Source organism: Stigmatopora nigra, chromosome 2 (genome assembly GCF_051989575.1).
Source record: "Stigmatopora nigra isolate UIUO_SnigA chromosome 2, RoL_Snig_1.1, whole genome shotgun sequence".
NCBI lineage: Eukaryota > Metazoa > Chordata > Actinopteri > Syngnathiformes > Syngnathidae > Stigmatopora > Stigmatopora nigra.
Window position 1 is genome coordinate 2493529 of NC_135509.1, and position 22499 is coordinate 2516027.

The following is a 22499-nucleotide window of genomic DNA, read 5'->3' on the forward strand; positions in this document are numbered from 1 at the left end:
TGAAAGCACACACAATGCAAGATTGTTCTTGGAAAAAAAAAACATTTATTGGATTGACAACTGGCCTTTATTAAGATAGAACAAATTTTACCTTTCAAGGTTTGCAGTCAACTGATTCCATTCCTTTCTAAACGAAAACAAAGTGCTCAACAAATGCTTTCCACGGGCCGACCGGGAGAAATAGCCCATAAAAAAACTTGTTAGTAGTGTGTCTTAAACTATAAGTATTCACATTTACAAACAAATGCTCATTTAGTATAGTGAGCAGATAAACGAAGCAAAACGTTAACGAGGTGGAGGGAGCTGCCCTCCTCCGTATCATCATAACGTTACATTCAGGAGGTCAATTAATTAATGCTCCTTGGCCAAAATACCTGTTAAGAAACCAGTCATTGGGACTGAAAGAACAGTAGTCTTGGTCCTCATTTTCACAATTTTATGAGTCACACAAGTTCATAAACTGTGATTGGAATTTTGGGGCAAGCGGTAAAAAGGGAAAATTGATTTTTGGGTAGGAAACCTACTCAATAGTGTTCCAATTTGGCATTATTTGGATTTCAAGTACTTACAAATGCTTGGTTGAACTTGGTAGTGAAGCCAAAATATGAGGTAGGACCAAGCTTCAGTTCACTGAAAAACATTCAGATTTTTCAAAAATTATTCCATTAGCAGATATTTCTCGACTCCTCTTTTCAGAAGTTCCTCATCGTTTTCTGGAAGGCGAACTGGCACTTTGGAAACCCAAAAACAAACACGCTGGCGTGCTCAGGCACATTTGGCGTCCGTGGCGATCACTGCGACTTGCTTATTCAGAGTCTGAATCCGATTCCGAGTCCGGGTCTAGCGCCATCTCCATATCTATCCAGGACTGCCGTTTGGCGCTGGGGAAGTCCTTACCTAAGGACCCCCGTGTGCGTGGGCGTACGGGGGCGGCGCCGTCCTCCTCGGGACTGTCGCTCTTACTCCGTCGCACGGGGGCGCCGTCGCCGTCCTCCCCGAGGCTGTCGTTTTTGCGTGGGCGCCCTCTTCCGCGTTTGACGCCGAAGCCGCTTCTTCTCAGATTAAAGGTCTTGTCCTCATTTTCTTTTGCTTTCTCTTTGGAGGCTTTGGACCCCTTGCGGGGTCTCCCCCTGGTCTTACGAGGGGGGCTTGAGTCGGAGCCGGGGGACGGCAGCTCGGGTACCTTGGGTTTGTCTGGCGGTGGCGGCGACGCTAGGTCCAGGGGCACGGCGCCGGTGGGGGGACGTGCGGCGATGGCGGCGCTCTTGCTGGCGTTCATGAGCATGAGCGTGTAGATGCCTTGGCCCGCTGAGAAAACATGCAAATGTCATTTTGACGTGAGTGGAGTGGAGGGGCGTGGCAACTTACCGGGTTTCATGGAGGAAGGTAGGATGAGCCTACCCGTCTTGGAGCGAATCAGAGGGACGGTAAATTGGGCCGAGGCTTCGTTGGCGGTCGGCACCGGGATGACGGCGGGGTCTTCCGGGTGGGGCGCGGTGGGCCCCGAGGGGGCGGCGTCAGCGCTGGGCGCTGGCTCGGGGGCTTGGTTTTGGGCCGGGGGGAGTGTCGGGGGGACCGTAGCTTGATGGGATGCCGAGCTCGGGCCGGGAGGCGGCTTGGCGGGGGCCTCTGCGCTTTTGGGCTGGCCCAGGCCCAGGAGGAGCGGCTCTCCTTTCAAGCTGCCTTTTTCCTTCAAGCAACTGAAGAGGATGTTCAAGTTGCGTTTGATCAGGTTCTCCGGTTTGCCTGTTTGAAAACAACACACAAACAATTGTAACATTTCCGTATAATTTTTTTTTTTAAACTGTATGACCTGAATCCAAAAAGTAGCACACACACCAGACAAGGAAGACAATTTCTTGATGTAGAAGGCTTGGTTTTGGATCAGATGCTCCTTCTTCTCTATCAGGGCGCCGGAGATGGCTCTCAGCATGTGGACTTCCTTCAAAGCCTGGGAGACGTTATGACATACAATACACATTTCATACATGTCTATCAATCAATTGGATTTGGCTTGATATTCGATGCAGGCGTGTCCCCACAGAAACCTACCAGTGATAGAAGGTGCAATTTGGATCCGGACTGATGACCCAGGGTCTCCTGCATCCTGTCAAAAAGCACGCGTTGCTCGAAGCGCCGCTGCTTCTCGATCACGGAGTGGTTTTTGCGCCTCCTGGTTTTGCAGTCGGATGCCCCAGTCCCGTTCGAGGCCGCCGCCCCTTTTCTCTGAGTCGATTGATTTCGTCTTTCGCCGGGCCTTTCGTCTTTTGAGTCCTCGATGGACTCGATGTCCACGTTGTACTCCACCTGCAGTTGAAAAATAACAATGAAAAATGTACCATTGACCACGCTGGAATAGGATTTTTTTTAAAAATCTCCCTCAAGTCAACAAGAAGTTAAACTGCATTCGGAGCAGGACTCACTTCACTGTCGTGGTCGACACTGTAGTCAGACGAGCTGTCATCCGAGTCTTCCGCCCAACTCGGCGCTTCTTCCTTCACAGCCTGACTCGCGTCCCCGTCGGACGCCACCCGCTGCCCCACTTCGACTTTAGCCTCTTTCTCGTCCTCCTGTTTGGGTATCCGAATGAGCCTGAAGCCCCCTGGCAGAGTGACTGTGGTCTGGTTGGGGTCTTTGACGGCCGAGTTGGAGGGAGGGCATATTCGGAAAGAATAAGTGCCGGTGTCGGCCAGGAAGCTGGGCGTTTTGACCGAGGACGACACGGTGAGCGAGACGGGCGAGCGGTCGGGTCCCTGGAATAGGTTGATGGAGGCCAGCGGGGGCAGTTGTGGCGACATGGGGATTTCGCCTTCCCCTTTCAAGCCGGGCTGGGGCAGTCGCTGGGATAGGTCGATGGGGGCGAGAAGAGGCGTCTGATTCCAGATGGGGCTTTCGGGGTCTCTTTTCACGCTGGGCTGCTTTAGTAGTTGAACTGAGGAAACAAAAGGCAAAAAAATCTAAATAAAAGATGGATTTAACATGGGAAAGGTTGGGAAGCGCTGATAAGGTAGGGTCAACATACAGAGTGGATGCGACTTGATATCAGTGGTGTTCTTGGCGGACATCATCAAAGGTAGCAGCTGGCCTGTAACTTTCAAATTTTGAGGGAAAACTTTCTGCGTAGCGGGCGTCGCGGGGTGTGCCGGGGTCGAAGTGGTAGAGGTAGAGGGGGCCGCCCGACTCATCCGGCGGGTGAGGTCGACGCGAGGGATCAGCCTGCCCGTGGCGTATGCCGCGAGGCGGTTGGCTGGGTGCAAGGAACCCATACTGCCTAGCAACAGGTTGACGTTGCTGTAAGTCTTGCCATTCACCTATTAAGAGATAAAAAAAAACAAGTTTTATTGACATTTTCCACCAAAACATCTTCTACACTAGAATAGTTGATCACCATTCTTTTCTATGTCAAACCTGTATGAGCTCAGATGTTTCACAGTCCAGTGGTTTTGTCCTGGCTATCATCAGCCCGGCGGGCAACACACCACCCAGGAAGGGTTTGACTTGGGGGAGGCGCCCGGGCTCTTTGACATCTTCCTCCACCGAGTCCCGCACGTCCTTGGCGGCGCTTTGCTCCACTGCCGAGTTGCTCGGGTTTGCCAATCGACTGATGCGCACCTGGCGGGCAGGTAATGTCACTTGGATAAGTTTCAAGATCCTCTGTGTTTACAAGAGTTGCAGGTAAACTCACCCTGTAGACGAGGTTGGAGCCTTCGGGCTTGTTGATGTAGATCTTGGTGACGGGGTGGATGCAATACTGGCCGATATTGAAGGGCTCGGACATGTTGTCCTGATTGAGCCGCATGCACAAATTCTCCAGGACTATACCTCGGTCTTCCTTCCAGTTGCACACTGACTGGATCTCGATTTGTTTTTTAAAAGACTTAGACGGCATCTGTGTGGGGACGGGGACTTTGCACAGGAACCAAAAGAGTAACATTACTTTTTTTGAAAGATGCACATTATACCATGTGTTAATGGTCCTTACCAGGCTCTGCCACGGGGCTGGAAGGTCTTTGGGGGCTGGGGGGTCTTTTGGGGCTGGGCTGTGTTTTGGACTTCTCCGACTTGGATAAAGCCAACGTGTTTAGAAAATTGGGGTCTTGGTCAGGCGGTTTGCTGTTGTACGCCCGCACCCGTGCACACGTCAGAAAGCTCTCCAGGTACTTGTAGACCGGATCCTTATCCTCTTCTCGAATCTGCAAGGAGAGCTGGTTAGGTTTGCCCGTTTCAAGTCAACATTGTGAAATGTTGGGGATCTGCGTTCTTTACCGGATGCGTAAGAGGGGTACTATGCAACTTATGGGTAGGCGGATTGGCCGGCGAGTTGTGGTTTTTGGGTAGATAGAGTGGCTCTGGATCCACATCCAACATGTTACGATTCCACAGTTTACTTAAGTGGAATATTGGATAAGGCTTGAGCAGCCTATTATTTCCTATTAAAAAAAATACAAAATAAAAAAACAAGAATGAATATGAGCCTTTTTGTTTTCTCTGACTGTTTCCTCTCATTTTGTTGCCTACCTCTGTAGCAGATGCAGTTAAATATGCATCCAGGCTTGCGGCAGTGGTTGGGAACCACCTTGGGACCGAGGAGGCTGAGGCACACGCAGCCCAGTCGGCAGTGGTCTTGACCGCATTCAGGTTCCGCTACTTTCCTTATCGAGATGGATTCTTGAATCGGCTGATGTGGCATCTGGATTAAAAAAAAAGGGGGAAGATGTTGTCACGACAAGAGAAGGATGTCCATAAATGATTTGCCAAATTTACCTTGCTGGTCCACATTACAGCCAAAGCGGTCGACAAGCGGTATGGCGAGAGTTGCGTTCGGTTGTAACCATGGCTGACCACATTGTCCTCCATTTCCATCAGTTGCTGTTGAACTGTTCTCAATCTGACAGCAGGGGGATAGAAAAAGAACAAAGTCCCATTTGATCCATTTATAAGTAATTTTGAAAAAATTCAAGTCTTTTAGTTGCACATTATAGTGCAGAAAATACGGTAGTTTGATTGTATAAGCTGAAAATTGAGGGGAAGTGTCAGGGGGAAAAAGGTAAACAAATGGTCACCTCTGTTGGTTAGAAATGCCCGAAGGGGACGGCAGCTGTGGAGCAGGTGAGGTCAAAGCGGCGTACAGCAGTGGCTTGAAGGAAGGTGGGTGGGGTTTGCGGTTGTTGGCGCCGCTACTCTTGCGGTGCTGGAGTGCACTGTCCAGCGTCTTGACGTAGCTGGCGCTCTTAGCGGGCAGCTCGTAAGCCACGGCAGACTCGGGGCTGGCGGAAAAAGTGGCGGCGCGCTCACTGATGTGCCGGGCCTCGTTTTCCAAGTATTCGTCCAGCATGTTGCTGCAGAAGGCCGACATGTTCCTCGGAGAGGCTGTCCAGACAAATCAATGTGAATTTACAGGCTCCTATGGGAATCAGTGGGGAAAAAAATGAAGCAACCTCACCATCGTTTGGCTGCTGGTTTTGAAAAAACTTGCTCTTCCAACCCTTTATTTTGGTAATGTCGCTCGTCTTTCCTGTTCGGGATATGAAGGGCAACCCCTCCCCTACAAAAAAAATGGTTGCAATTGTCATCATGGCGATTCAACCTTTTATGAATGTATACTTAGTCCAGTGTTATGCTTTTATGGTTATTTGCATTTACTGGATGTGTGTGGCTTACTGTCATGGGCCAGTTCTGGCAGGTTGAGTGGTGGAAGAGGCAAGCGAACCCCCAGGTAGCGCAAGTCAATGGTCTGGCTGGGGTCCAGGGAGTTTAATTTCAAGCCCACTGAATGAAAATAACAACCATGTTAGATTGTTTTTTTTTTTTTTTGGGGGTATTATTTTTCCACTCACCTTCTTGAAGGACAGGGTGGATCACCTGTCTGTACTTGAGCAATTTGAGGTCCCGTAGTAACACAGCTTCCAGACGAGTGATCTTCTCCTCATCCGTTTCTGGAGCGGTCGCTTCTTCTGACAAATGTTATGGGATTAGAATTGGGAGGTGACAAATGAGCAAGAGGTGAGTTAGTACCACTTTCCACTCGCTGGACAGATGTCGTAAAGCAGGAATCGGGCGATCCCGGCGTGCTCGTCGTATTGGCTGGCAAGGCTCCGATGTGACTCTCCATAGCTTCCTATAGTGTGCAGAAAAAAAGCCCGGTTTAATCACAAATCAATTTTACCTTACCTTTACTGCATGAGATGCTGAAGACAAAAAATACTATGTTGTGAACTAAAGTGCCAAATATTTTCTTTTGTCCAAGGAAAAGCCAAAAGCTTAGTTTGTGGTTGCTGGCTTGAAAGACAATAAATATAATCCAATTTATGCTAGGCTAGGAACTTCACATTGTTTACCTTGGTGACAAATGAGACAAAAGTGAGGCCTTCCACTTCATCGATTTCCGGCTCCGTGCCGATGGCAGATGTGTCACGGCACGGTGTTGCCGATTTCCAGCCATTCTTGAATTGGTTCCAGTGCCCTTTCCTTTTACTGGGGTGCCTGTGCAAAGTTTTTTGCGCCGGTGGCGTGGAATCAGGTGGGGATTCTTTTGGGGTCTCCATTTGCTGTCGCTTGCTGGCTGACTCGTCGGTGTCATTGGCATCATCGGTCTTCCAAGGACGCTTTGGCACAACCACGACAGCTTTGAAGACTTTTTTGCATGGCTCCGACTGTGGGAGCGCCTCCTGGATGGCTATGGGGCTTTTTGAGATGGGTTCCAATTCCAGATTGAACTCTTGCTCATGGGTGGGGGAAGACCAATCAGGACCCTGAGGGCTGCAAACACAATAAAAAAAAAAAACAATCAAATAACATCATTTGGCCTTATTTTGTTGTTTTGAAGAAACATGCCTAATGGTTTTAGTCATAATAGTTTAGCCATTCAAAAAACAAAAACAAAAAGTTTAAAAAAAAAAATGTTTTCAAATGAGAAATAGTTCACTAAAATCAATTGTTTTATGTACAGACTTGTTAGACTAAAGTGATTAAAAAAATATGGAAAGAGTAGCAAGTACTAGTTGTAACAGGGTTACATCCAACTCAATATTGTAATAATGCTGTATAAGTATATGTTGATTTTTTTAATGCAAAAAGCAACTAACCAAAACACTAACCTTTGTTCCACAGATTTGCTTTCTAGCTCTTCCTCAGACGACCCCGGCTCCACCGGGGAGTCGCTCAAATGGCACTTGTTTCGTTCTTCCCTGAAGCCCTTGGCGAAAGGATTGTGGTTGATCTTCAGTTGGGTGATGACAAAATTCTGGTAGCTGGTCACTGTTGTGAACTCCATTTGGGGGAAGGTGAAGGTCAAGGTATTGGGGCTCTCCACTCGTGGCAGCGAGCCACTGTCGGCTACGGGGATGATGTGGAGCTGTGGAATGTAGCGGTGCATAGAGTTGAGTTTGATGTGGCCCTCGTAGCTTCTGACACTGTTGGTTAGCTTGAGTCGGTAAAAGGACAACTGGGTGTTTATGAGGACCGAGCCACGGATCGAGAGGTGGAGGAAAGCCCGAGGCGGGACCGAGGGCTGTTCCTCCGCGGGGCCCGCCACCTCCCATCCGTGCGAGCTCCAGCGGTACTTGTACTTATCCGAAGGCACGAAGGAGAGACACAGGCCGTATTTTTGTTTGGGCTTCAGCCCGGCTACGCGGTAGCGGCAGTACGGGAACATTCGGCGACCCGGCTTGGACAGGATCATCTCCGTGCCGCACTTGTGGAACTCCTTCCAGACGCGGTCGTTCTCCAGTGTCACGCTCACGCCCTTGCGCCTAAGCGTGCGGGGGTGCCCGTCGTCGGCCAACGCCGTCGAGGCTACGTGCGAGCCCGAGGCGGTGGGAGACGCCACGGCGGGTTTGGCCGGGCTGGCCTCGGCGGGGGAGCGGAGGGGCCTGGCGTTGTTGTCGTTGCTCGCCATGAAGATGGCCGTGGTGGGGGGAGATGGGGCGGCGGCGGTGGGACCCGAGGGGGCCACGGAGCCCTCCTCGACATGCCTGTCCTCCATGGATAGAGGTTCAGGACGTGACGAGGGCATTACTGATGGGTAGACTGGATCCGCTTCAACCTATATTAAAAAAAACAAAGAATTTAGACAGTGTTTATAACAGGGGTGTCAAACTTGAGCCACATTCATGTCATCTACATCTCATGTCAGCAATGGAATTTTCAATAATAACCTTCTTACATGGCTTTAATGTTGGATTCCTGTGTTCAAATTGAGGGGAAAACAACATTTTAATATTCTAGTTCTCAACCCTAAATACTCACAATAATCACTCGAATCGCATGTCAAAATGTGATGGGGACAGCCCTAATTTACACTAACAAATAGCTAAATTTTAGCCTCGATGCCCTTCCTTAAAGGAAACTATTTGAGAACGTGCACGAGCTTAACACATTGTAATACATAACACCCATCGAAATACTGATGACTAATCAGGCCAAGCGAACGTTTTTAAACGTTTTAGTGGTTTTGACTCTTTCGGTCTGACACCGAGAAAAGTGGACTTTGACTTTCCCACAAGCAGTGAGCCCTCGTCCGGGTGACCGACCACGGAGTCTCCGCGTGGAGGACATGGAGGACATGGCTGACACGACCGGCCAAAGGATCCCGTGCTCTCCTTTCAAGTCCCAATTTTGGAAAGAAGAAAAAATCCAACAAACAAACCCGACAAGAGTCAAAACGGCATTGCTGGCCGGAATTCCAAACGCTATTACATTCAATTAACGCTGTCTTCCATGGGGGAGGAGGGCAGGTCAACAACGCCATAAAGCTAGAAGCACACACACAGAGGTGTTAATCGCTATCAAAAGGCACGTCGCCACACCATTCGACCCCTCGAAGGCTGTCTTATAACCGTCGAGAGGTTGACGCTGTCGAAAATGCGTGCTAAATGATGAGGAATGGAAGGAGACGGGAGATATAGAGACATTTTAGGCAGGCCGCCACTCACCAAGTTGGAAAAGTTGCAGTTTCCTGAAATGCCTCACCTCTCCTCTCCGGTAGGGCCCGCCTCGTGGCCTGGGCGAAACCAACGTGGGCCGGTGGGATTTCGGCGAGATACAAAAACACTCAAACTGTTGCACCGTCGAGGCAAAGTGGCAAATAATGTAGGCCGGGGGACGGCACGCCAAAGACGGGATCTTTCTCTCGCTCGCATCGATCTAGCCTACGCGCGTGCACGCGAGCGAGCCAGCCAAGAAAGCGCATGCACAGAATCACCCCCCCCCCTGCTTACCCTCTCCCTTCGTCTTTCTCCTCCACCAATAGGCGCGTGATTCTCGCCTAGCCAGCGTGTATAAAGCGGGAGATGTTTTGTCTCTCTTCCGCGTCTAGATGTAAATAAACAAGAAATGTGGAGAGAAGTTGGGCCATGAAATGTTTAGAGAGTTTAACGTGGTTATCTACCTGCTCCGAATGGGCAATAGCTGCACACAACAGACGTGGGGAAGTCGGGCTGTGACGTCACATTCCGCCGCCAACGATTTGCGTTAGCCAATGAGCACGCTTCTTCTTCCGACCCCAACTCAACCGAAGTTGTCAAAATGTGCCAAGATGGTTCCTGTAAATTATACATTTGACAATAATAAAATTTACATGTGTCAATAATAATAATGGTGTCGTAAATGGGAGGGCGAGTGCGTTGTACAAATAAGCCTACGCCAAGGGTAACTTTTCGCGAAACCAAAGGTGATTCGCCGAGTTGAGTGCCTTGGTTTGGAGCCAAAATGGCGGTTGCCGTGTATAGTACGGTATAGTAAATATATGTGTCGTAACGGTCAACATGCAAAGATAATACATTCGACGTCACTGGGAAAATTAAAAACACTGTGCTAACAATTAGGGAACATTTCAAGCGTCGGCTTGTTTTTCAATTTTCAAAAGCAAAGCTCTTGACTTTGTTGTGAAAAAATGGTTCCAGAGTGGATATTGAAATACATCAGAGCAGTCTGAACTTGACTCAACAATTCGATCTAGGATGTTTTAAAATATTTCAAATATACAATCTGGCCAATGTTTGGGAAAAACAGGCCATATTCAATTAAGTGGTTAACATGTACATACACATTTAAAAAATGAAAATGTAATATTACCATTAGACAATTTGACAGTAAAACTGTCACCCACAACCCACAAATTAAGCAGAGAGTAATCCTTTTCACAAATTTGTAATGACTTATAATTCAAAAAAAATAAATGTTAGCATTATACAGAAATGACAGCACAAACCAGAGCTAGCTAACGTCAAAATCAAATTACCAACTTTCAAATGAGTACCTGCAATTGGCTAACAGCCAGTAGAATGTCAACGGAGATGGCCTCTGAAAACAGACAAAATAAGAAATTAAAACAATGGTCCAAAAATTCACAGTTCAAAACAATTTGTACAGACAAAGCCCTTCTGCCTGTTAGCAACTGAACCCTGGATCTAACAAAGTCATTTTATTAGAAAAATGTGGCCACTTGAATATTTATTGGGCATATAAAACTACGTCGTCGGATACAAAAGGCCAGTAATAAATCCTCCTTGAGGCAGTTGAGGATTATAACATTATAACATTGAAACAAAAGGACGGTCGAGTCATATAAATGCAGTTTTGACATTTGTACTGACCTGAACATCATTGCGACTTACCTTCAACATGGTGTTTGATAGCCTTTAGTTGGTTCCTAATGAGCAAAATTATGAAATAATTACAAGACCATTTCCATAAAAAACTGAAACATGAAGACACAATTTGTATGTGAGGGATTTTATTTTTAGCTACTTGACTAACATTGCACAATGTAAACTATGGGTTAAAGAAATGACTTTTTCCAGAAGTTCTTGATGGTGAACCAGCTTTTACCTATCCCTAAAACATAAGGACTGATGGATGTGTAGGATATGGAAATAAAGAATTCCATTTTGGCCATAATGGGAAAGTCGGCAGGGTTAATAGTCATTTGAAAAATCAGATAAAGAGACCAGTCCACCTGAAACAATGCCATTGCCGCTAGAATTGCAACAGTACTCTCCCGGAGCCTCCGATCTCTTGTGGTTTTCTCCGTGGAAGCACTCACGCTAGCCACGACAGGCTTCGCCGGCATCCTCGAACCGACTAAAGTGGTGACGATGAGGCAACTTGTCAGCGTGACCACAACCAGAGGAAGAAGGTAACACAGCAGGACAAAGACGTACTTGTAAATTCTGTTCACGGTCGGACAGTTGTTGTCGCTGCATAAAAAGAAGTCTGGTGGACATCCCGTGTGGTTCCAGCTATGGTTCTCTGTGAAATTTCCAGTTTGGGGTTGCAAATTCATCAGGAAAATGGGCGAGCTCAAGAGGATGGAGACAGCAACGCAAAGACCGATTGCCTTCCGAGCCGTGTGGGTGTTATCCAGGGAGATGGGAAGGTGGACCCTCTTGTCAGCATCTCTGAGCTTCTGGTATCGGTACACACTGATGAGCACGGTGAAAAGGATGCTGCCGATCTCCCCCAGCACCGTCAAGAACTTTAACGAGCGGCATAAGCGAGCATCGGAAACGGCAAGGGAGCGCTGAAGGATGAGAACATCATAAACGTTGACAACGACAATCTCTTCCAAGTTGGCCATGGCCAGTCCGAGAAGAAACAACTGGAAGGTCTTGATGGAGGAGACTCTTTTCTGCATGACTGAGAAAATGAGAAAGACGTTGCCAAAAAGGCCCATGCAAGAAATGATAACTCTCCAGGCCAGGAGGTGGAGAGAACGCTGTAGCATGGTTGAATTGAACTGAGATGATTTTGAAAAGAATCTGCCTCTAATCATCTGAGACCAAACCCCGAGGTTAAGGAGTCCTCGGAGGTGCTGACGACTTGCCAAGTGGCTGAGCTCATTATACAAACGGCAAAACAAAAAGCGGGTTGGAAACTTCTGAAGGTTGGGCTTCATTAAATTTCCACCTCTGAGCTTTTCAAAAGCGTCACCCAGAGACCCGCAAAAGCCTCGTTCGACTTTGATTTAAGGAGGTGACATTTTGCTAGGCTTGTTTTTTTTCACCGGCTAACATCTACAAACGAATATTTACGACTCTTACCTGACTGATGCTTAGTTCTTGAATCAAAGTTGTCAGGAATTTGATGTGTGCTGTCACCAGGCGTAACAGCAACCCTATGATTGAAGAGTAAACATCAAACATGCTTTAAATCTAAAAATATAGGAATATTAGTCATCTCATGATATATATGATATCAACCTATTCATACCAATGCCATTACAAAGGACAGGATACATATACAGGATCATATTGAGTATTTTTTTATTTAAGTATTGAATGTAATAGTCACTTTACGACAGTGCAAGTTGAAATAAATAAGGTCTTGATTTCTAGAGTTAGTTCCATGAGAGAAACTAAATCGGTACGTAAGATAAAAAAAAAAGTCTGTCACTAACTGATCCTAATGATGTATCTTGCTTTACTGGATTGAACTATTTGAACTCATTTTACATTAAGATGAAAAAAGGATCTGTTGAGGACTAGAAAGTGTCAACGCTTCTAAATTTGGCCCTTTAAAGCTCCATTTATTTTCCCCCTACACCATGTAAAATCGGGGACTGACGGGCCTAACAGTGGAAACGCCATAATGGCACACAGGGGTCTGTCTTGTGATGTTAACAGAGGACTAGTTCATGTTCCAGCTTGTCTTTCTTTCTTCTGCTTGTGCATCATCTATTCACTAGTGCAACTGAACTCCCTCCATCCTCATTCCGTTTCATGGTGAATCCCACTGTGTGCATGTTTGTGCCCTTTTTTCCTAATGGAGAAAAGTTCCTTCTAGAATTTTTTTTGTTAGTTTAGATTTGCGTGGCAGTTACTATTGTTACAGATTTGTCATTAACACTGAGAGTGACTTTAGGCATTGGGTTGGTGGCCAGCCAATTGCAGTCCAACCACCTTACCTTGTTTTTGGAAACCAGAGAACCCATAGAAAACCCACACAAGCCTAGAGAGAACATAGATGAGTTTGACACCCCTGTCTGTAAAGTTTAGACTTTATTTCAGGCTAACTGAACACACATAAAAGCCAAACTTGCATGCAACAGGCACACGGATGGAGTATGGATGGACACAGGTGCTCGTGTCCAGTTACGTCACCGTGGATACCTCCTGCAAAGTTATCAGGGCGGGTCGCTCGACGTACTGCCTGCCCCACGATATATAGTCACGCGTGGATACCCCTTTAAAAGCCACCCCATGTTGCCATCACATGCTCCGACGGCGCGCGACTAGGATGTAGACGTCCTTTTTTTCTCTTCTTATCCTTCTTCTTTTTTTTCTTCAGCTTCAAACATTGAAAAAGAAAGCCAGGAATCGGACTTCTCGCTTCGGATTGCGATCGAAAACATCCCGGGCTTCTTGTTGTTTCATGTCCGATGCGCCAAGCGAGGAGATCCGTGCACTCGCCTCCCTTTAGCGGCTACAAGCGAGCCGAGCTGCCCGAGCGGGGCTCGCCTGTTCCGGGGGAGTGGAATTGGGAGCTGGGGGGAGTACGAGTCTAAGCGCCGGTGACCGGAGATCGGACTTTGCTGGAGGCGTGGAAACATAACAAAACAAAAAAACAAAACAAAAACCTGAAAAAAAATCGCAGTCCCGGCGACGACTCGTCGGATCGGATTATTAGGAAGCGGTGCCCCCGCACCGACGAGCTCGAATCGGCTGCGAGGCTCAACTCCATCGCGGTAAGTCCTCCACTGGTATTTTGTCTTCTAGTCTTGGGCCTCTTCACAAAGTCGTATCGCGAGGATGTTTCCAGACAGGCGATTTTTATAAATAATAAGAATAGACTGGGAGTGGTAGTCCAGGACTTGTTTGTTATCCCAGTGCACCCCCACCAGTAAGCGCCAGTAAGCAGCACCAATACCAGCAGCAGCAGTAGCAGCTTCACACATTTTCTTCCAGCCGATAAAGTGCAAGACAAACATTGGAGTAATAGAGCGAAAGGAGGCTAATTAGTCTGTACGGTGCCATAAAAACACCGTCAGAGATGCTTCGGGAGTCTATAGTGTAACCCACTGGAGCAATTATGGAATTATGATAGCTTTTACTTGGGCAAAAATGGTGCCAATGTGCTGTAAAAGTCAAGTGGCAAGAGTATGGAAAGGGACTACAAAAAAACCCAATAGAATCCTGCCAGTTAAGTTCTCGAACATTGAACGGATGTTAAAGCGATAAGACGGGAAAGATTGGAAACTGAAATAAATATGAATAAATGTACAAATGAACCCATTGGATCCTTTCTATCATCTGACTTTTAAGGGATCACTTACCGTAAGAATGTGTCAAAGGTATAAAATGTGAGGAAAAAACATTGAAACATATATTTGGATTGATTGAACATTTTTAAGGGACAGAAAATATACCAGTATGTCATTAAAGTACATTGTAAAGACTTCAAAACAGAAACAATATAGTCATACATAGATACCATAAAACTAGCAATTGTACATATTGCACTTTTTATGAGCCACCCAAAAATACATGCATTTCTATGTACATATTGGAAATAATTTTAACTGATAGGAGTAGAAGCAGTTTTAGCTGTTGGTTTAATTTTATTCTTCTTAGTACTGTCACAAAAAAACAGGAACAAGCATGTTTTTAAAATGTGAAAGTTGAATGTCATCGGTGCTTTGAGATAACATTGTGATACACCCGTTTTATATTTGTCCTATTGGGAGCAAAACCTTGAGATATGAGCAAACCAATCACAAGCTGTGTTGTAATGTGCACTAACCACACCCGACCGACTCACTCGTCTATTACATTTTTTAAAAAGTACATGACTAATATGACGTCTTAAAGGAGGAAAAAAGGGCACTAGCATTGTGTTCAATAAGGAGTCCTATGGGCTCCATAATAAACCTGAAGGAGCATAAATGGCGGTGACCTAACACCTTAATAAGACGCCTTATTTCTATTATGTCCACAAGCTTATTGCGGACTGCGTTTAGCTCTCGGTGTGTGACTCATTGGAGGGCCTTCAGGGGGAAATAGCAACACAATATATATGCTCACGGTAAAGTGCAACAGAAGTTGGTAGACAGGCGCCATGACAACACGGGATAAATGTTATGAGACCTCAGCGACTATTTTGGATGTTAGGGTATGGATTTAGAGCAAAAGTCTTGTAATATTAGCAGGCTACATTTTATTATTATTATAACAAAAATGAGTTGTGAGAAAAAAAACAATGTGAAAATTGCTGGTGTCATTTACTAGTGGGGGGGGGGGGGGGGGGGGTCTGAGCTGAATTTACTCATAACATCAAGAGTCATAAATATCTATGCTAGCAATTTAATTAGCACCACCTTCTATATTAACCTCAATAAGCAATGCTTATAATTGACTAAGAGCAATTATCGTTTTACCTACACTAATGAGACTATAAATGAGTGAGCACCGGCCCAGCAATTTTTCCACGATGAATTGCATGAGTCTGAGCTACCTCAGGTAGCGCAATAAACTCTCTTATATCAAAAGTTCAGTACCATTGATGGGGACCTCCACCCAATTCATTTTTAACTAAGAAGGCGTGGCTGAGGTTAAATGCTTTCAGGCCTCCCAGTCAAAATGGATTGGACATCTTTCACCTTCAATGGCAACCACTCTGATAAAAAAGAGCATCAAAACCAACAGATTAATTTTCACTGTCAAAATATTAACACAAAGGCATATTTTGCATACCACAGAAAAAAAAAAATATATACATGTTCATTGACAATGTAGTTTTCTACAACGCGCACCACCGAGCATCGCACCAGTCCGGCTCCCTCGCCTCGATCCCCAGCGCACACTAGCTCCGACACCCCCACCCTTTATCGCTCCCTCCCACCCTCCCCCTTTTGGCAGGCGGCAGGAAGTGTGGCGGTAAGTTGTCGCCTGGATCGCGGTTGTCGTCAACTTGTTTCGATCGGGGGGCGAGGTGGCTGAAGGGAATTTGTTTGAAAATGTCCTATTTATTGGTGGAGGAGGGGGCACGGGCAACGGGGGGTACAGGGGGTCTGCTCGGAGCTGTCGGTGCCTTTTGGCGAAGCGCTCCATCGCGTCCTCCGCCGTGTGGCTAATCTGGAATCTGCTCGGAAAAACGGGAACACGAAGGGAGAAATGCAGGGAGAAGCTGCCTTTTATTTTGCCTATGTACACATACCCTGTACTCCTCCTTCACCCCCCACAACCTCCCCCCGTCCTCCCCCAGCCCATATTTAGAGGCTCTTCACATGGGCGAACGACGTCAAGCTTTATGGTGTATCCCGATCTTCCGTCTGTTTTACCCCGTGCACGTATGGATGCGTGTGTAGTAGTGGAATGTGTTTGGCGCTGAAGTGCATGAGTATGGGCTAGCAAAACTTGTTGTCTGACAATCGCAAATGTGACGACGCCTACAGGGTGATTGGTTCGTTAGCTATGTGTTTGTGCCATTGGTTGATCTGCTTTCAGCTTCAATCCAAAGTTGGAGTATGACAACATTAACCTGATAGGCCTGTTTTACTACTGGATGCTTTCAATTTGTTCTACAGGAAAAAATGTAGTCCCATATCATTGGTGGCTTTTAATTATTTAAAAAAATACATTTTGAGGACTGTTGAAAAACAGAAATTTATACTGAGATACGAATGACCTGACATGAGTTTGTGGAGATAAGTGCTATGGTTCAACTGAGTTTTTTTTTGTTATGTCCTTACCGAGACTGTAGTGGTGCTCTGTAGAAGATATTAAACACCTCAAGGCCACAACTTTTTTAACAATGACTTCACAAATACAAAACTGACCTCCTAGTTTTCACATACCGTATCTGTTATGAGAAAAAATGTCTATACAATAAAGATGGCAGTGATAATACAAATTGTCAATGTCTCGTCCACAGGCAACCTCCAGAAGCATGTGATGACCCACACAAAGCAGAAAGGTTCCCGCTGGGACCGCCACAGTCCACAGCCACAAGGGGGCGCCTTGGGCGGGGACCGGGCGGAGCGCTCCCTCCGCTTTGGCCGGACAAAGAAGATCGGCGAAGTCACCCAGCGGGGGAAAAATGACAGATCCATGAAGGACAAGAAGGCTCACAAAGTGGAGGAAAGAAAATGGGATCGGAAGTTGTACCCCTTGCGAGGGAGGCTGGGCGAGGGCCTGAGCTGCCGTGTCCTCCTCACCAGGTTGGACGAGAGCGTCCAAAGGAAACCCCAAGAGAGATCCCTCAAAGACAAATACGGGAAAGTGGCCAAGGGTAAGTCGGCACCGAAGGTCAAGTCTACGGTCTTAAGCACCCATGTCCAACAACCCCGCAAGCGACGTTTGGCCTCCCTCAACGCAGAGGCCGTCAACTCTTTGCTACTGGACAGGGCCACCGGTGTCCAACAGGCAACCAAGTCAGCCAAAAGAACCCAGGAGCAACCTCCAAACAGAGGATGTCCTTCAAACGTAGGAGCGTCGCCCAAGGCCTTCCATGGGATTGCCTCAAAAGCGCACACATTTCAGCCGATCTCCAAGAAGGTCAAGAAAGCCAGGACTTCCACAGCCAATGAGACCCGAACTTTGAATTTGGAGATTCTGGACACACCCACACCGAGGCGACTGGCTGGACTTAACGCCGCTGCTGTCCTCAAGTTGACGAGCTCTTCTGCCGAGTCCAAGCAGAGGGTCAGAAGCGTACCCCCTTCTACCGCCGGGTCGGATGGCAAGACCAAATGTCCGATCCCGACTCAGAAGCACTCTCCTCGGGCCAAACACAAAGAACCGTGGCAAAAGCGAAAAGAGGCTCCCGTACAGGGCGCCCCAATGCACTGCAGCTGCACGGCTTGCAAAGAGAAGGCCGACTTTGAGCCCAAAGTGGAGTGGGAGTCCAGCACCCATACTCTAGCCAAACCTGGATACCAGTCCAGAAGCATGTTGGGGTACTCCTTGAAGAACGTGAAGGAAGAACAGCTGGAAACGGAGCTGAGCCCCTGTTACTGCTGCCCACCCGAGGGCTCCATGGAGTACTGCCACCGTCTGGCCTTCTTCTTGGGCCACCCCCAATCAGGGGGGCGGGGGACCCTGAGCTCCGCTAGCACCCCCGTGAAAGGGGGGTGCCTGGTGAGCGCCCCGTCCCTGACGCACCCCCACCCGGCGCTCTCCCTCAGCCCTCACCCTTGCCTGTGCTACTATGTCCAAATCACGCCGCACCCGCCTCACGCGGCGCCGCCGGCGCCCCTGACCCAGGGGCCACTGAACTTTTCGCCGTCTGTGGCCTCGCCGTGTTACGGGGACGCCTGTGGGATGGGCGGCTACCCCTGCAGGGCCATTCCCCCCGTCACTAGCCGGGGGTGCTCTTTCAGCACGGGCTGCATGGGATGCTCACAAGGAATCAAAACAGGTCCGTAGCTAACAAGCCTACAGCCTTGGGAGCTTCTTATCTAATGCTATGCTACCTCACAATAATGATGACATTTGAAATATACATAATAGCGCCAAGGAATAGCTCAAAAAAAGAAACATGACTTCTAAGTTAAGTGCACGGCAAATTACAGCAGTGATACTTGATGGGAACATATGGATAATCACAAAATATCTCACTTAATCTTTGTTGCTCTATAGTCGAACCCTGTAGCACATTTAAACTGGCTTCTAATTTGGTGTTTCACTAAAATGTAATTTCAAAGACTACCAACCCTGGTGACACATGTTCAGAGATGACGATCAAGATAAAGGTAATGAGGCTAGAGAATATAGTCTTGAGCTAGCCTATCGCTATTAAAGAGATGACTGCTAGCTTCCAATGCTCCAACAGGGCCATATTAGGTGTGCAGTCATGCACTTTACTGGCAGTGCAGATGATCTAATATCTTGTTTCAACCGTTACTGCACTTGTGACCTCCCAAAGCATGACATTGCTGCTTTCCCAATTTTCCAGAAACTGACTCCTCCCCCCAGGATGACCACAATCCTTCTGTTTTGGTGCCATCATCCTTGCCTCTGTCCAACTGCCCTTTATCCAGCGCATCCACTTGTACCCAAAGCACCAAACCCCACCTACTCACCCCACTGTCAGTCCAAGGGCAAAATAAGCCACCGTCCCGCACCCGGCTAAAAACGACCTCCGACCACCCTACCGGGCCCCCCAACGGAGACCAAAGCCACGGGCAACTAAAGCGAATCGGCCGCCGACGTGCCACGAATGGATGGCGGCCCGTGGGGGTACCCACGGAGAGGGACGTTTTTATTGTGGTAATTCTAGCAAAAGCACAATACTGAATAAAACATGGCATAGACAATAATGGCATGACTGTTTTCTATTTTCGCAAAGGGGGAGGACCAAACGGCGCCCAGGCAGTGTTACCAAGGCGTGGAGAGAGACGGCGAAGTTATCTGTGTTCGAGATACGGTCTTGCTGCGTTCGGGTCCCAGGAAGAAGTCCCGACCCTACGTGGCCAAGATATCAGCGCTGTGGGAGGATCCCAAAACGGGTACATGGGGGGCTAAGGATTTATGGATCAATGTCAAGGTGACTGACATTGCGGGTGGTTGTGTTTATCGGTCACCTCAGGAGAGCTCATGATGAGTCTTTTCTGGTACTACCGACCGGAGCATACGCAGGGAGGCCGAGACGCCAGCATGCACTGCGAGGTGAGGCTACCCTACGCTACAGTTACTTGATGCGGAAGGTATTCTCCAAATGACAGATCGTATCAAATGAAAAATAACACTTCAATGCCTATTAGTTTTTCTTGGGTGACATTTTGTGACAGGAGATGTTTTTATCAGTGGAGCTGCAGACAACTGTTTGGTCTGCACTGATGCTATCTGTCTCGTAGCTTCACACGCAAACAACTTAACGGGATTCCTCAAACTATTTGGTTCTTTTTCAGAACGAGATCTTCGCCTCCCGACATCAGGACGAGAACAGCGTGGCCTGCATTGAAGACAGATGCTATGTCTTACCGCTAGCCCAGTACTGTAGGTGAGGGATGTCCCAATGGATGTGGCAATTTGGCAAGATTGCCCTGTTCATGGGACCTATCAAAACTAATCTTACTATGTCTGTCGGTGCGTTTGTAGATATTGTGCCTTGACGAAGCGTCGCTGCGAGGGTGCCATGCTCCCCGGCAGCGGAAGCGGCGTAGTGCCCTATAATCCTGACTTTGCCCCGCCCTCTCACCGTTCTGTGCCCACAGACGTGGACCCCGATCTGGTCTACCTCTGCCGCCACGTCTACGATTTCAGATATGGACGCCTCCTGAAAAACCCACAGTAACTGAAGATTCCCTGCTAAATTTGATCTCGTATTGGGAGCACATTTGTTCTGCTTTACCTGCACTGAGTTGAAAACATTTTAGCAGTTTTGATAAGGTATCTTCTTAAAACAGGGGCTGAGCTAACCCGTGCTAGGTCACTACAGAAGTAAACAGCGTTAGCGTTTACATCACGGCGGTGTTGTTTTTGCCTCGCATGTGGCAGTGATGTCGTAGGCACATTGTTAGCTTTAGCAATGTTGTTTTGACTATGGCATTGTTAATGCAGATGTTAACCTTAAGGAAATCTAACGTTTTTTCCACCCTGCACCTAGTTTTCTTGGTGTTTACCAGAAGGGCAAGGTTCCATGACAACAACCCCCCTGCTCGCCCTTATTTAGACGTAGTTGCTTAGCAACCGACCAGGAAGTAGCCCGAAGTCTTGTCCCGCTGTTTTGGACGAAAAGTAGATCATAAATGAGTTGTCATGTAGCCCAAAGGTTTTGACTCTTTGAGTCCACCAAAATCTTGCTTTTAGCTCTCTGAAATATACTCGGCTAATTTTTTTTTGTCCGGCAAAAGTCCAATTTTAAGGTTCTGCAATTGACAAGAGCCTGAAAAAAACTGTAATTTCAATCTACTGGATTTAAGAGTCCCAAAAGTCATGTTATTTTTGCTTCAGTTACCCCGCCAGAAGGAAAGATGGTGCGCGCATTTGTGTGTGTGTGTAAAGGCGAAGCGCACAGAACTGAAGAGGTTACAGCTAAAACGTTCTACTGAGTCTCGGTTAGCTCGCTTATATTTTCTGCTTCCGTCAAATCTGATTTTTACGCTTCCTCCAGCCCCCACCGCCGCCCTCCCCCTTAGCCTGCTAGCGCGTGTCTTCCCCCCCTAAAGCACCTTAGCATCATGTTTGTTCCCTTTGGAAGCCAGTGGCTAAAGTTGAACCTCTACTGCAGGAGCAGCTATTGGACAGTCGGGCATGTGTAGTAGACTATGGGAGTGTTGTCAGTGTGGATAATGTGGGAATGCGTGATATGTGTGTATTATTATTATTATTATTATTTTTATTTCCGGAGAGGCTTTCAGGCAATCAAACCAAACAAAAACAGCTTTTTAAAACGAAGCCGCTGCTCTGTTGTTTTTTGTATGACCAAAGTACATTAACAATGTCTCGGGTTTTTACTAGCATCGCCCCAAAAATGGTCTAACAGGGAAAAGTGCTTAGTAATGTTTTGTTTGATTAAGCGAAAAGACGATGTTTAGACTAAAAAAGTTGAGTCCAAGTAGAGTTACTTTTCAATGATTGAAGCCATTCCTTACCAATATATTTTATGTATGTAAGCGCTAAAGAGTAGGCCAGTTGTGTGGTGAATGCAAATGTCAAAATTTAATCAGATTCCGATCACGTGTCGTATTGATCCTAAAGACTTCCCAATGAAATAAGACGAAAATGGCGCGTGCAATATATTTTTAGATGACTATTCTTTTCTCTCCGATGTGTAAGGCAACTTAACTGTATTGAATAGTTACAATTTTTAATTCCCCTTATGAAACTTAAGTGTGTATATTTAATCCAAGCACTGTTTGAATAGACGCCTAGTGTAGTATTTTCACAAGCTCTGTATTGAGTATATTTAAAGTAAGGATATTTAAAAGGAGTCAAGTGTATTATATGTTTAAGTTATGGAGGGCATGCAATGTGAAAAAGATCTGCTTTGATGGTGAAAATTATTACTATTTTATTTATTTGGTGAATGCTAAAATGTCGGAAAGGGGCCTTAGCTCATGCTATGTCATTTTAAAAACAAACAAAATGGGCATCATTGCTTGATGTGATTGTCTAGTTTCTTCCCAATGTTACTTTTAAAAGGGCCTGATGGCAAAAATAAGTCATGTCCCCCCACAAGCTCTCAAGGCCTCTATGTTGTAGTAAAGCAGCTGCTACAGACATGTTTTTTTTGTCATGTCACACAGGAAGCGTTGCGAGTTAAAAGCAAGCTAACTGTGGTCTGCACCGATGCTTCCCGTGGATATATATTTTGATATATTTGGAAAAAGTAGCGGGCGGTTGGAAAGGGTATCAAAATGAACTAAAAGAAGTTGGAGCTATTTTTGCAGTAGAGCTGTGTCTATGGGATATTATTGTCTTTTTTTGTCACTGCCTCAAATATTATCTTCCGTTAATGTAACATCGCCTACTGAGTTTAATGTTGCAATGAAATAATATTTATACGGTTTAATGAAGTTCTTTGTGAAAATTTGCTGCCTGAGTGTCCTTTTTTCCCCA

The 22499-nt window shown here is 46.8% G+C and overlaps 3 protein-coding genes across 5 annotated transcripts; 1 reads left to right on the forward strand and 2 right to left on the reverse strand.

The window, feature by feature from the left end:
• Positions 1–28: 28 nt before the first annotated feature.
• mgab (MAX dimerization protein MGA b) lies at positions 29–10308 on the reverse strand. 3 transcript variants are annotated; one of them, XM_077740976.1, is made up of 22 exons: positions 10259–10308; positions 9389–9542; positions 9219–9312; positions 7098–8044; positions 6339–6759; positions 6016–6118; positions 5838–5954; positions 5662–5769; positions 5444–5545; positions 5064–5370; positions 4765–4888; positions 4519–4690; positions 4267–4430; positions 3983–4193; positions 3686–3906; positions 3409–3612; positions 3023–3311; positions 2424–2932; positions 2053–2307; positions 1840–1951; positions 1369–1746; positions 29–1308 (listed from the first exon to the last, which is right to left on the reverse strand). In XM_077740976.1, exons 4-22 carry the CDS (start codon positions 8012–8014, stop codon positions 806–808), a joined length of 5217 nt encoding a protein of 1738 aa, XP_077597102.1. In that variant the 5' UTR covers positions 8015–8044; positions 9219–9312; positions 9389–9542; positions 10259–10308; the 3' UTR covers positions 29–805. The 3 variants fall into 3 exon arrangements, with proteins under 3 accessions (XP_077597102.1, XP_077597087.1, XP_077597095.1); XM_077740961.1 differs by lacking the exons at positions 9219–9312; positions 9389–9542; positions 10259–10308 and adding exons at positions 8648–8753; positions 8934–9197; XM_077740969.1 differs by lacking the exons at positions 9219–9312; positions 9389–9542; positions 10259–10308 and adding an exon at positions 8934–9197.
• Positions 10309–10780: 472 nt separating this feature from the next.
• ora6 (olfactory receptor class A related 6) lies at positions 10781–11725 on the reverse strand. Its single transcript, XM_077712236.1, has one exon. The coding sequence runs from the start codon at positions 11723–11725 to the stop codon at positions 10781–10783; it is 945 nt and encodes a 314-aa protein (XP_077568362.1).
• A 1485-nt stretch (positions 11726–13210) lies between these two features.
• Positions 13211–22454, forward strand: LOC144212843 (bromo adjacent homology domain-containing 1 protein). Its single transcript, XM_077741008.1, has 7 exons — positions 13211–13684; positions 16870–18354; positions 18892–19205; positions 19285–19444; positions 19525–19604; positions 19847–19938; positions 20037–22454. The coding sequence occupies exons 2-7, from the start codon at positions 16890–16892 to the stop codon at positions 20230–20232; spliced, it is 2307 nt and encodes a 768-aa protein (XP_077597134.1). The 5' UTR covers positions 13211–13684; positions 16870–16889; the 3' UTR covers positions 20233–22454.
• Positions 22455–22499: the final 45 nt, after the last annotated feature.

Excerpts from the sequence above, each read along its gene's own strand:
- mgab (XM_077740961.1), bottom strand. The coding sequence starts at position 8,749 with ATGGCGTTGTTGACCTGCCCTCCTCCCCCATGGAAGACAGCGTTAATT. Across the intron at positions 4,889-5,063 it reads GGCATTTCTAACCAACAGAG|ATTGAGAACAGTTCAACAGC; the intron begins GTGACCATTTGT and ends CCCTGCTGTCAG. Across the intron at positions 4,194-4,266 it reads GTACCCCTCTTACGCATCCG|ATTCGAGAAGAGGATAAGGA; the intron begins GTAAAGAACGCA and ends CTCTCCTTGCAG.
- ora6 (XM_077712236.1), bottom strand. The coding sequence starts at position 11,725 with ATGCTACAGCGTTCTCTCCACCTCCTGGCCTGGAGAGTTATCATTTCT.
- LOC144212843 (XM_077741008.1), top strand. The coding sequence starts at position 16,890 with ATGACCCACACAAAGCAGAAAGGTTCCCGCTGGGACCGCCACAGTCCA. Across the intron at positions 18,355-18,891 it reads CTCACAAGGAATCAAAACAG|AAACTGACTCCTCCCCCCAG; the intron begins GTCCGTAGCTAA and ends CCAATTTTCCAG. Across the intron at positions 19,445-19,524 it reads GTGGGAGGATCCCAAAACGG|GAGAGCTCATGATGAGTCTT; the intron begins GTACATGGGGGG and ends CGGTCACCTCAG.